General features: G+C 43.4%; 1 protein-coding gene across 1 annotated transcript in view; it reads right to left on the reverse strand.

The window, feature by feature from the left end:
- Positions 1 to 14,601, reverse strand: part of efna3b (ephrin-A3b) — a 64,621-nt gene extending 50,020 nt beyond the window's left edge. Inside the window, exon 1 of the mRNA XM_017424927.3 lies at positions 14,439 to 14,601. Within this exon, the coding sequence (XP_017280416.1) occupies positions 14,439 to 14,548 (110 nt within the window). The 5' untranslated portion in view covers positions 14,549 to 14,601. The remainder of the gene's footprint in view (positions 1 to 14,438) is intronic.
- Positions 14,602 to 14,617: the final 16 nt, after the last annotated feature.

The following is a 14,617-nucleotide window of genomic DNA, read 5'->3' on the forward strand; positions in this document are numbered from 1 at the left end:
AACAGCTAGTTTCGATGAACCGAAATGTGAAAGTTTTGAGACAGCAGTTTGGCGTTTTCGTTTGGTTTTTTTTTACGACGGCAGCAATTCACCTTGGACTAGCCATTAGCTCCAGTCAGAATTAAACTTTGTTTCTCCAAACTGAGGTCAGTCGAAGAGCTATCTACAGCAGCTAAGATAATAATTGTCCAACCTTTCCACAGAACCCCGCTTCAAATAGCTTAAACCTTAAGAAGGCGGCACATATATAAGCTAAAAACGGTTAAAACAGTAGCGTGAGCAACAATTTGTAGCACGCGCAGGAAGTGGGCGGATGGTTGGCATCATTCTGTTTTATTCAATCACAATTTAGCAAACAGGGGCTGTATGGTGTGCAGTTTTCTATATGCCTGCGTGTGGAGGAGTGTGTTCTCTCTTTGCTCTATTTTATTTGATTGCGGCTAGTAGAAAATAACAATGCACTCCCCTGAGGAATCTGTGGGAGGTAATGACAGAGATTGTCCTGGTGAAAATGAGTTTTCCCTGCATATGTGTGTGTGTGTGTGTGGGGTGTGTGTGTGTGTGTGTGTGTGTGTGTGTGTGTGTGTGCGTTTGGAGGTGGGAAAACCAAGTGGGGAATGGAAATAGAGGTAAAGGAGGAGAAAAGTAAGAATTATGCATATGTATGGGTCGAATACATGTGTGGGTGGCAGGCTCGTAGGCTGTGGGGCATTCACATGTTTTCCTTTCTTTCATTACACGCACAAACACACACACACACACACACTCAGATCTGCACATAGAATGGGGAGGAGTGTTTGCCTGGTTGAGAAGAACTCCGCTCCATCAACACAACACATCCTTTTTCGCAACATCTCCTCCCACATCTGCCTCACCACCCCTCCCCCGCCCACCCTCCGCCGCCTCCACCACCTTTATTTCTCATTCTCCCGGGAAGTGACACAGAATTCTTTTTAACTGCAGTACATTCATTACAAGAACCCCACATCCTCCACACACACGCACACACACCCATCATCCACTCCCTCTCCCTCCTGTCGCACACCGGTGAAATACAGACAGCGAGCGTATCCACCTCAAGCAGCTGTCCCGGACTTTTAAACTGTCGTTAAAAGCGAGATAGTTAAAGAGGACAGAGGACGTGGCTGAACGAGATACGGCAGACTCATTCAGGTGGAGTTTTACAAGAGCGGCATCCCTGTATCTTGAAGCGTAGGAGCACAGAGTGGAGCCTACAGACAGAGCAGGGGCGTTGGAACCAAAGACAGACCAGTGTTGCTCGCTCTCAGCTCTCAGCCATCCTCCTTTTGACAATCGACTTGACTCGGCTCAGAACACGCACGTGCACGCATGTCCCACGGATGCGTGTGAAAACCGATCAAATGAAATCCGTACAACATGGGAACACGAATCATAAAAACATGCACACACACACAGATGAAGCACACATATTCGTACCCAAATAATAACTTCATTAGTGATTGGATTCGAGTTGATTTGATCAAATATCTGCAGAAACACACATACATTACAAACCCCTAAAGCATGTGGCAGAATTCAGCACTTAATTCAGCGCATACAGATTAAGATGTGGCAATAAATTTTAAAAGCAGTAAAAAAAAACAAAAATCACAAAACTAGCATTGCTTGAAGGAACGCCACCTCACATGCTAACGTTTTACACAAAAATCTTGTGCGATCTGTTAGTGCTTAGAGTTTGTGCTGGGGATCACTCTCAGCTACTACCACACCAAATTTTAATTCAATATCTGTTCAATTGAATTAGTTATTCCCATTTTTGTGTGTGTGTGTGTGTCTGCTAAGGTTGATTAGCTGTGGTGGCCAATTTGAATCAAGCTGACTTCAAGCGGTAATCAGTTGTAGATGTTTCATTCAAATCTGCCAGCTGGAACGTGAGATATTTTGCTAACAGACAGTTTAGGCTTACTCCAGCAGTTAATTTTATACAAAGATCTGGTAGTGCTCACAGTATATGACGGGGATAACTCTCAGGTACCACCACACCAGATTGTAGTTCAATAACTGCAAAACTGACTGAGTTACAGCTGCATTTCTGTTAGTAAACTCAATTAGCTGTGGCGGCCATCTTGAATTGGATTAACTCCAAATAGCATTCAGTTGTAGATGTACATCCAGTGATTATTTCCTAAGACTTTCATTGAAATCTGTCGTCTGGTTGATGAGATATTTTGCACACAGGCAATTTTATGGCCGTGAAAGGCGGGCGATGACAATTACCAGTGTCTGAGCTGGAGAGGGGGGGGAGCAGCAGCTACGCTGAGAGACAGAGGAGAGGAAGAGGAGGCTGAGACATTCAGGAGAGGAGTACTGTGTCTAGAAGATGCCATCGATCCAACGCCGGTGGAAACAGACAGCCGGGCCGAAGCAACACGGGGTTTCAGACTGACACCACACACATTCATCAGGTTAACTAAACTGCAGCTTGTAAGGCTATCTGGGAGTCTGGCAAACCTGCAAGCACCACCAAAATGTAATCGTTTCTTGTGACAACCCCGGCATTCCCTGAACATTTCCTCAAAATCTGTTCATCAGTTTTAAGTATATTTACAAATGGATGAACAAACAACACAAAACGATCAAAATCGTCACCTCCTTGATGAAGGGAAATATCATTTTGCTGAAGCTTTCTTAAAGAGATCATTGGGTTGACATCCACGACTGATTAACTTCATCGAGTTAGTCTGATTCAAAATGGCCGCCACGGCAAAGCAACCATAGCAAACACAAAAATAGCTACACCTCAGCGAACTTTTAGAGAGTTTAAGCTAAAACGTGGCGTGTTGGGAGCTGAAACTGACCCCCCGAGTTATAATCTGAGCGCGGACTGATCTGTGTTTAAAACTTCTGGAGTCAACTCTGTCCGTCTGTTAGCAAAATATCTCGTGAACCACTGAACTGCTATTATGAAAACCTTTTAAAAGTAATAATTTCTACACTTGATTAACTTTGAAATTGAACCCAGTTCTAAACGGCCGGCAAAGCCAATTCATCTTAAAAAAAACACAAATATTTTAAAGATATGGAGCTTTACTTTGGCGTGGTAGTAGCCGAGCATCATCCTCGACACGTACTTTGAGCACAACACATTGTGCAATGTCTTTGTTTAAAGCCTTGGCGTCAACACTGTCCGTCTGTTAGCAAAATATCTCATAATACCCCTTTATTGATCTTAAAGAAACCCTCAGAAAGTAAACTTTGGATGTAGAGCTGATCACCCCAACTGAAAATGGCTGAAAAATAATGGATATAGATCAATGAACTCCACAGATTTCTTATCATAAGACAATTTTAGTCTAAGACTCTGTCAGGAAAGGTGGCGGGCGATATGCATTCCTTCAAAAAATGCTCCAGAAGTTTTGCTTCACCTGGGAACAGGCCAAAATCTGAAAACTGTTTCAGTTCTTGTGCACACAAATGGAAACCATTCATATAAACACAATTTTTTTTTTTACAAAAATTATTTCAGCCTTTAGGCAAACGTCAAGTCGGTTCTTTTTCGTTTCTGATCACACAGAATCAACAATTCCCACAAAAACCTACTAAAATAGCACAAAATAATCTTCAGTCAGTCTGATGTAAAATTAATCAACCAGAATAGTGATAAAAAAAATAAACAGATTAACTGTATAATCAGAACTGACAAAACCTTACAGCTAGAATAGCAAATTTAAATGTTTTTCCATTTTTACCATTGAATATTTGAGCGTTTGAAGCTTCTAATCAGACAAAAATAAATCAAACGTTGATAAAAAAAAAAATGAAATTATAAAAGGTTTGGTTACAGTATGACTGTGCTATATTTTTATATTTAATTCACTGATTTTTTTTAATATTGAAACTTTGAGGAAATTAAAAAAATTTCATTTTCATTTTTTCATTTAAAATTTTCCAGGCAAAGAGAAAGAAAATGAGTCTCAGCTCTGAACGACGTCAGGTTGTTTTCCTGCCACGCGCCGAACAGAACGAGGTAAAAACAGAACCCAGATTGTGGAGCACAGCCTTAATCTAATCCTAAAAGTTGACTCTTGCACCGGTAGTTTTCCAGTTTGACGGTTTTCTCCCGGAATGGCTGCTTGATTGACTGTTTTTCCTTTTTTTTTTTTTGACACGCCGGGCTGCCTGAGTGGCAGTTTTACTGCTGCCATCAGGAGCCGAGTGCTTCGGCAGCGAGCGTTTTTGCCTCCCTCTCCGGCCTGGCTGGGACTGATTAAAACCTTCTGCTGAAACAAGGTCATAATTCACTTAGCCATTTCCCAATTTCAGCATAATTACCCTCCCGCCTTGCGAATGCTAACGCGCTCAGAACACACACACACACACGCCCGTACCGGCACGTTCACACGCCGACACGAACGCATTTCCTCTCTGATTTGTGCCATTACTGAAAGGAGAGTGGTTAAAAGGTTTCAGAGTTGGCCTCTTAGTGACAGCTTAAATGGATAAAACCTCAATTAAAGACTTGCTCCCTCTCTGCCACGCTCGCTCTGCTGATGGAATAGGCATAATTTCGTGCAGTTTGGTTAAATGAGGAATTTGCTTTTCCCTTTTTTTTTTTTTTCTCCCCCCCTCCATACATTTCGGCTGCTAAATCGCACCTTCAAAACCACGACTGCTCATCCGCCTGCACAAAGAAAACCTGCAACAGAGAAGGTATCGGGATAAAACCAAACCTTTTACTGCTAACAGTACTCACAATCAAAACCAGTTCAGACTTTTTTAATGGGGTTCTGTAGAAACGCTATGACCAACGGATATCTCACATAAAAGATCTTAACTATCGATTTCATGATTAGCCTAATTTCTGCCCTGCAAGCGTCGTGTTTTTCCGTAACGTTCGCCTTTCAGCTCCACACAGCTCCTACTTCTTGCCTACAGATCATTTGCGTTTCCTGTGAATTTCTTGAAAAAGGACCTCTTCAGGCCCGGCATATGGCCTCAGACTGCCACCACGCTGCTATCATTAGCCGTTTCACACACACAGACACACACCGTATGAGCATCAAGTGTGTGTGTACGCACCGACTGTCTCTATTACCCGTCGCCACTGCGCTCAGAAAAAGAGCCTCAGTGTTTTTGAGGAACAGAGCTGACATCACATGGCGAATGCTCAGACACACACACACTCACACACACAGATTAATGAAAGTGTTTCGAACAGCCTGTAAACATCCCAGCCTTGTTATTAGCAGCTGATTACACTGCTGGAGCTCAGAGAGTAATGTAAATATCTACAACACCAGGTTGGAAATGATATGAGTGGTTTTGCGCGCCGCCTCGAAGTACATCCCTGAATAATCTGTTCTCTGTGGACAGCTTGTTTAAGCTCAGCACATGGGGGGGGAAGAAACTCTTCCTTGCCCCTTTACTTTGCCTAAAGCATACAGAATGTGCTGAGGAGGGACGGCTGGATTTAATGATTAGTCACCTCACTAAACCTCATTTTAACTCAAAGGACCTGAGGTGACTGAGCACCTTTATCGTCTTATTACTGATCTCTGAGCAGATAGGGTTGAAATTCAACAAAGACCCGAGCTCTTTGTCTTCAGTGGATTCCAGACTTTTCTTTGGAAAGGTGCGTTTACGGTTTGCTTGTTGTCACTGTTTAATTTGTGGCTCTTTTCATTACTTTTCTATAAAGGTGACCCCTATGTTTTGCAGAACAGAGCAACTGAACCCCCCCCAAAACACACATTTATGTTTTTTAAACTGAGTTGGGGACTTAAAACTTTAGCTTTAGGTCCCTAAGCTCTCCAAGAGGATAAACACATTTGTTCTTGTTAAATAAATAAAAACACTCCCGATTGTTGACCCTTGTCGAGTCATGTAGTTCTTATCTTACTGCTCTGCTGTAAGCTCAAGTATCCTTTTATTTCTAACACGTTCGGTTGTAATTAGTGATTTTCTGCTAAAAAGAAAACTCATGTGACACCATGACAACGTCCCGGGGAGTAGGGGGGACTTAAAGCTCCACATCACTAGGCGTTGTTTTCTGAAATACAACATGGCAGCCTCTGTAAATCGATTCCTTCTGCCTTCAGTTCCCAACAGCGAGAGAAGCTGGGATGTTCATGTTTGTCAAAAGGGGATCTAATGAATTACAGTTATTAATGCATCTCTGGATCACTTGAGGGTAAAGTGACCAATTTATTTTTCTGTTCCAGTCAGATAAATGTCTACAAAATTCTACATTTTTAGTATATATGCCAGAGCAGATTGGACAACTTCTTTTGCCAGTTTCTTTGCACATTTTGATACAGAGCTTTGCAACGAAGGACTTCACGAGGGGAACGAACCGAAGGGGGTTGTTGCAGTGTCCAACTTTGGTCAAAGTCAGCTTGAAAGACAAGAAACAGGGACGAACTTCAGCAGTGTCGCGTTTAAAAGAAAACGCAACTCGATCAAAAGCATCACTGCGTGAGAAATATACCTACAAAAAAAAAAACGGGGCTAAAAGAAGCTAAACCTTCACACAAACCAGAATGCATGAGAAGAAAACCCTGATATCTTTGGGGTCACAGACTTAACTCTAAACAATAATAATACAGCAGAGACTGGATACCTCCTTGAAGGCTGAACACAAAATCAATTCCTGACCCAAACATCCAATCAGGGTTGAAATCAAAATTAATTCACATACTCCGCTGTTGCTTAGTGCACATCTGTCCATAACAGAAGGAAAATCAAACCAAAGAGCATTTTTCTTCTGTTTATGGCGAAGGTAGGCGGTTCGGTTTGTGCTGGAATTTTGCGCCAGATGTGCGACCACAACTGTTTATTACAGCCATGAGTAATGAAGCCCGTGCTGCACCAGCGACGGTGGACAGGAGTCTGCAGCCCGTCGTTAACTGGAACCAAACCAGTTAATGGAAACACGCCTGGGTTTCGTCCGAGCGACGTTTAAGAGTCGCCCAGCGGTTGGATGGAAACTCAGCTGCAATCATTTTTCAAACTGAAGGTGCAGATAAAATGATGACTTCGGATGCCAGTTTTGGCTTCGGCCTCCTGTACCCCTCACCCACCCTCCGGCTGCGGTCGGATCAGACTGTCAGAGCGTCCGAGGAGGGACCGTGGACAAGACGGAACTGGAGGAAACAACTCGCTCCACATTTTTTAAGCTCACCGCGTTTTAACACCTGCACAGCTGGCCCGAGCCCAGGTGTGGCTGTCAGACTGTTGGTATTTGGAAAGTTACCGTAATTGGGCGTCACGGGCAACACCTGACAGAAGCTTTTAATCATTTTCCGACTGTCCAGACAGCAGCTCTGAGAGGGAATTCTGTGGCCGGAACACAGCAGGAAAAGTAATCTCTCACCCTCTCAGCCGCGTCTTTGAGTAGTTTATATCGTCCGGCGTAGCCGTTCACAGGCGACTCGAGGTGAATCCAGTGAACCGAAACACACACAGGAACCAAATCTTGGACTCAAAATTAAAGATTTGTCATCAGAAAATCAGTCTTTACTCAGCCAAGCCACAAGAAAAACCCTCCTGTTTGCATTTAAAACTGCAGATAGCTGCAGAGTCCTATCTGGTGGCAAACACAATAAAACAATGCATCAATGTGTCCAAATAACGCAGATAATTGATTGGAAAGGGGAAATCCTGACGTTCTATACAGTCTGATCTCAATTATTCACATGTGTTGAAACTGGTTTTGTCGGGGATTCAAAGCTTTTCCACTCAAGGCTGAGGAATCCAGTGTTTAGACGTGCAGCTGTCATCCCGACTTAACTCAAAGACTTTTGTTTCGCCAAGAAATAAGCAAATTAAACACAAATATGCAGCTTTTTATAACTGATCAGCATCAAATGGCTTGAGCTTTGACAGAGAAGTGAATCCATGCCATATTTTCAGCACATCTCTGCTCTGCGTGGCCTAATTCCCCACATGTCATGCCCAGAATATAAAAATAAATGGATAGCAGTGTGAAAAACAGCATCTACATTATTATTTTAAACAACACGCATTAATATTTACAAGGAGCTCAGACTGAGAGAAAGGGCTCTGGAGTGAATTTATTTGGAACACGGACACGTTTTTTTTTTTTTTTTTTTTCTTTTACGTATTTATTCCTGCTGTAATTGAACAAGACTTGCGTGAATGCATTGCTTGTGCGTTCCTCTTAGTTTGGGGAATGATTGCAGCCAAACACGCGACGATTCAAGCTCTTTTTAGACAGAACCAATAAGATGGAAGCTATAGCAGCATTGCTATTTCAGAGTGAAACGTTGTTTTTTTCCCACTGAATAAAGTTGATTCATGCATAGTTTTAATTATCCTACAATGAAACGTCTAGATTATAATTCATTAAAATTTTGTTTTGGACTCCTACATCTCCTAAAATGATTGGGGTCTTTTAAAGAAGTCAGCTCTGAACTTGAAGTGAGAGTTTGTTCGGTTCTGTCAAAGTTTTTTAAAAAGCTTGAAGAATTTGTGGCATTAAAACATCACCATGTTACAATTGCACAGCCGCTCAAAGCATTGGTTCTGATTCTTTTGGGAGCAGGGTTCTGTAGAGAGCTTGTAAACAATTAATATCTCACCTGTTGTAGATAGCTCTTTGAACAAACCTCAGTTAGGCTTATTGTTTAAAGGTACTCATTGCAATGTCACGAAGAAAAGGAAATTCATACAGTAAGAAACTAAATCTAAATTTGTGGTTAATGTGTTCTTAAATTTAAAATTTGTGAGCAGCTACCAATTATCACGTTTACCTTCGCAAAGAGCCGAGGTGACTGAAAATAGGTCAACGATGACAAGAGCTGTTTGGGATTCGAGAAGTCTGATCATTTTGATATATAGGCACACATTTATGCTCAGATTTGTTGAGTGAAGTATCCTGATAAGAGGGCTTTGTTTACATTGAGTGCATACCCGCATTTCAGATTAGCAAATCAATGTATCTGGAAAACTACTGATGTAAATTATGTCAAATTGCACCTTTTGATATAGCCCAGCGTAAACTTTTTTTATTTCATAGTTTGCAATGAGTACCTTTGATTCTGACCAGACGGACGAGCTAACAGCTAGCCCGAGAGGCGCCAAGAAGTAAAAAGTAGATTACTGCCATCTTAAAACAGCTCAGTTCTTAAAAATGAAAACAAATGATATTTTAAAAACACAATATTACACCACCGTCAATCTCAAAATGTTACATTATATGGTTATTTCCATAGAATGATGTGGTTATTTACAAGCACAATTAGCAGCAGCAGTATCGAGCTGTAGCTCCTCTGGTGCAGTTTGGGGGACTTCCAGCAGGAATATTGTAATAATTGTGTAGGAATTGCTGTGTAACGGGAAACTGATGGCAAAGTTAAAGTTTATTAAGTGGCGTTTTTCGGGAATTGTTATGAAAGTTTTGAGACTGGAGTTGTTTAAGGACTGCAGCAAATCTATTTTGGTTGTATCCTCGATTGGATTAGCTCGTTAGCTCACCAGTCTGCTGAGAACTGAACTCTACTTGTCCAAATCGAGGTCGTTCAATGAGCGATCTGCGACAATATATTAATTGTTCTTAACTTTTCTACAGAACCCCACTTTTAGAGATCTGAACTACCATCTTTGATAAATACCAATCCAAAGCCAGCCATCCTTCATGTTTGACTTGATCAGAAAATCCGGATTTATTTTGTCTCTTATTTCACTTTAATCGCAGCTGTAGAACCTCCCCAAAACGACTTCCACTGAACCCAAACCAATCTAACAACCAGTTAGCGTTCGACTCCAAGCTGAGCCAGCACTCCGATTAGTCGATCATGTAAGCTAAACAAGCTTTGAGGAAATAAAAAGAACCAAACGAGATGAAAGAAAACAAAGTGGGCTCGATATTTCAGACTTGGCTGTTTTGGACCGAGATCAATATGGGGAGTTTTTATTTATGAGCTGCAGGAAAGCATGTTTTTAAGGGTTGAGACATACAGGAGGCGGCTTTGGTCCATTTCTGAAAGCACAGGAGGGAAGAAAGAGACGAAACATTAGGAGAGCGTGGACGGGGCGACGAGGAGAAAAAAAAAAAAAGAAGACTTTGAAGCAACACATTTTCAAAGACCAGAATAATTTGGTCCAACTTATTTGGGGGGCGAGGAAAAAAATAAAATAAAAAATTCAAACGAACACACCGAAAATACCACCAACCAAGCGCGCCCCTGAAATCCAGCTCATTACCGGCGAGAAAGGAGACGGAAAACAAGAAGGCATGTGTCGTGTACGTTGTTTATCACCCCTCTCATCGACCAGACAAAAGCCAACCAATCAAAGCACGCGTGCTTCCGCACGGAGACGGCCGCAGCATGGGAGAGCCGACGACATTGAATCTTATTATGCAAACACCGGTCATCCATCACACAGGTGTTCCCTACTGCTTTTAATTAATGACGCCTCGGCGCGAGCATCTGCACGCAGCTCCACACCCACGAACCGGCCTCCGCTCGCCCCGTACGTACGTGGCCTTATTACTCATCGCTAATGAACAGCCTGATCCTCGTTTCGTATGATTATTACCGAGTGTTTGTTGTGTCAGGCTGAGCTGCGGGCCTGTCCTGGGCCAGGGCGAACGCCTTCATCGCATGCAGATGTTTATCCGTGTAAACACCGTCATCGCCTAGAGTTGGTGGGAGACGGGGGGGTGGCTATGTTGATTGGTCACCTGCTCTTTGTCTGCTCTCTCGTGCAGAGTGCATCAACCAGGCATCATTACCCTCATTCTGCTGACCCCTCTCCCCTCTCTGGTTCTGCTATAATCCAGGATGAAACCCTTCCCAACTTCCCTCCAGCAGCAAGCCCTCATTCCTCCTCCCATGATGTGTCTCGGCGCACTCTTGACGAGCCGGATGAATACAAAACGGCTTGCACCTCAGCATCAATTACCAAACACACACATACACACACGTCATACTACAAGGAGCATATTCTGGCTCAGATGGAGTGACCTGCGATGAGGTGACGCCGTCACGGACCAACACGTCGCAGAACGTACAGCGGCTGAATTAAGAGATATCAACCGGATATCTATTATGCAAATAACTGCTGTGTTATTAGATTACACTCATACACATGTACGTGTCCACTGGCACGCACACACACACACACTCACAGGCGGTGGCTAATTGCCAGGTGGTGGAAGATAATGTGATTTAACGGACTGATGGATTCGTTTTTGTTTCGGTCACCCATCAGCGAGCAGAGACATCTGTAACAGGGCAAACACATACACGCACACACACACTTCTAAAGACACATCCCCGCCTGTGCAGAAACCTCACACTGACTCACAGGCAGCAGCGATCTTCGCGCAGGAAATTATGGATCTTCTAGAAATTAAAGAAACAAAGTGCACAGCAGACATTTGTGTGCTTTTGCGCGTCGTGCATTAGCCCATGTGTAAGCTGATGCTCGTGTATTTGCGTGCACGTGTGTGTGTGTGAAGTGGTTAATCCTTGGTAGTGGACTCGGCCTGTCTCTTGTGGTTGATGAGTGGCTTGAGGGGGTTGGAGGTTGTTTGAGAAACTCCAGGGTCCCGAGGCTTTACAATGTGTTTACCACTCAAACTGACAGCGATAGTACAGCGTATTATTGGCCTTCTAAACCTTCCACGCAACGCTACAAGTAAGAGAAACTCCAGGGAGGCCGACCGCCAACGGCTAGCTACAGCCGAGCCTCCAAACGTTTGAGTTCGGAGATTAAAGTAAACGCTGGAAACAGGATCTGGTTTCTTGTGAAGCGCAGAGTAGATTAGACAGGTTTCTCTTCGGTTTATCAGCCTTTTATCTGCCACTGTCCATGGGCCCCTTTTGTCGGCTAATTCTCTAGGAAGGCTAAGGCTGAATTAGAAAAAAGAAAAAAAAACTTTATCCCTGCTCAGTGTTCAGACGGTGACAGTGTGTATGAGCGCAGGGAGAAAATGGGAGAGGCAGAGATGGGAGGATCGGGGATGAGGCAGGTCCACGGAGATCAGAGCGTTCTTTAATTAACCACAGTTTCTTTTTTTTTTTGTATAAAGACACACACTAAAGCTCACATTGCAGGGGCTGAGCGTATTCTGCCCCTGGAATAAAAAGAAAACTGTGTTTGGGATAGACAAAGCTGAAATGTTCAGGTTACGTTCAAAACCTGCAGCTAAACGACCCGAACGAGCGTTCGCTTCGTCGAGGCTAACGCTGCTGGTGTTAGCTGGTTGTGTGGCGACTCTTTATGCCTCTGTGTGTCTTTTTTTTTTTTTTTTTACAAAACTCAACTCCTGCCTGGTTCCAAAACCGAAAGCGTTTCACCAGCGCTTCTTCTTGAATCCAAAACCAGCTAAAATAATAACGCATCAGCAGCGAAGCGTCGCCCGCTTTGTTTGTCCCTCGGAAATAAACTGATGTTGGCGCGAGTATCACATCTCAAACAACAACCTTAACGTTTTCTGCTTCTATTACTTTATTCAGCGCTCGCAGCAAATTCAGTTATGAGCTCCAAATTCACTTCCCTCTAATAGTTTCATCTGACGCTGTGAGCTAAAAATCACTGGCCTATAGAGTTACTGTCCACAGACACCATCATTTACACCCCCTCCTCCTGCAAAACACAACCTGTTTTCCACGAGGTTCTACTCGTGCTTTTAATAAGAACGAATAAGAGAAAAAAAGTTGCCCACGTGAAGAGATGCTCTTTCCCACAGACGAGACGGAATGAAAAAATGAAGGTGTGCATGAAATGTTTTTAGTCAAATTTATCCTGATTTTTTATTTTTTTTAACTTAACAAAAAAGGACTAAAACTGGGACTCAAATAATTGGCTCTTTGGGAGGAAACGTGCACGAAATTTCACCTAAACCTCAGGTATCCTAACGCAGACCGAGGCGTCGTTCTCATGAATCCAGCCGGCGGAGCCTTGGACTCGGGAGGACAATGTTCAAAAAGGCAGCTATTTCAAAAAAAGAAAAAGAAAGAAAGAAGAAGAAGAAGAAGAAGAGGGGGAAAGCTGTTTGAAAGATAGAGAGTGAGAAGCGAAGGCTTAGGAGGACAACAAAAAGGCTAACGGAGTGTGTGTAAACAAGAAAAAGAGGGTTAGGGAGGAAGAGGAGGGGGGGGGGAGAGATTGAATAGTGACACCACTGCAACACAATGAGGTCAGGATGAAGAAGTGCTCTTAATTGAATCACACAGAGGAGAAGACAGCAGAGAGCAGCGAGAATCACATGTGATTTTCTTTCTTTTTTCTTTTTTTTTATTTCCTCTCTCAGATCCTCAAATGTGCACAGCAGAGAGGAGGAGGAGGAAGAGGAGGAAGTAAAGGGAAGTAATGGAATCAACTGTTACGAGCTGAGACTGAAGGACAGAAACTGAATATGTGAGGAGCAGAAGGTGCCGACAGGGGTGGACTTAACCGTTAGGCGAACACGGGGCCCAAAGACACCAGGGGGACCCCCGCCGTAAAATACATCAAATATCGCATTATAGAGGTTAGTATTTTCATTTGAGCTGTTAAATAAGTGCTCTTTTATATGCGTACTTATAGCAGATTGTTATTAAAAATGCTCAGAAATGTCTGGAGCTTCCCAAAGAGCCAGACGGTTCCAGGTTTTTAATGCACGACTGAAACGTTACTTTGCTGTTGCCGTCATTCTTTTTTTACTTTACTTTTGAGTCAAACAGACTGATTATTCTGTTGAGAAGAAAATGGTCACGTTCAAAAAATAAATTAAAAAATGACAACCAACTGAGTAGGAAGTGAAGATGAAGCAGTGGCTGCTACAGCCAGCTTACTGCAGCCCACAATTTAGTTTTTTTTAAAGTGAGAACGCTCTTCTTCTAAGTTCTACGGGTTGATAAATGTTAAGCTAAGCAAATATTGTCATATTTTGCTCAACTAAAACTACACATCGACCAAAACTAAAAAAATTGGCATTGTGAACCCGCCATCGGCTGCCCCGATTGCTAAAAATCGGTGCCAGCATCGGCGTTGCAAAAACCCAGAAGGGCCCAGCTCTACTTTTGAGCCTGTTTCACTCCTTGTTCTCGCAGAGCTGCACTCCCAGCACCGCTGAGCTGCTAAACTGAGCTTCATTGTTTCCTGGAACCACAACAATAAAGTTCTGCTCGGTTTTGGGCCTGGTTTTTGCACCCCGAGGTTAAATCCACCTCGGGGTGCAAAAAAAGATGGTTCGAGGATCACCTTGACCACACAGTGGGCGGGTCTCGAAATCACCTCAGCAAACAGAGGCTTGATTGTTTGTTTGTTTGTTTGTTTGTCTTCACTATAATAAAGGCTCACAAGTAGAAGCAAAACTCAAGAATCAGGAAGGAGCTGAAGTGTGAAATGCCAGTTTGACGGAGCACAGATGCCTTTCACCACAAATACACACACACACACACACACACAGAGTTAAGAGGAAGAGGTGCCGGGGGGGGTCTTACAGTATGTTTGAGCTGTTCCAGTAAACCGAATGCCTGTTGGCGGCCACCTGGAGCACGTCCCCCCAGGTGAGACTCGTTAGCACCCAAAGAGACAGCGCCGCCAGAGCCATGCTGCTCCCGGCTGCTCCGTCCGCTCCGTCCGGCCGCTCTCTCCTCTCCCTCCCCCCTCCACCTCACCC

This window comes from Kryptolebias marmoratus, linkage group LG16, assembly GCF_001649575.2.
Source record: "Kryptolebias marmoratus isolate JLee-2015 linkage group LG16, ASM164957v2, whole genome shotgun sequence".
NCBI lineage: Eukaryota > Metazoa > Chordata > Actinopteri > Cyprinodontiformes > Rivulidae > Kryptolebias > Kryptolebias marmoratus.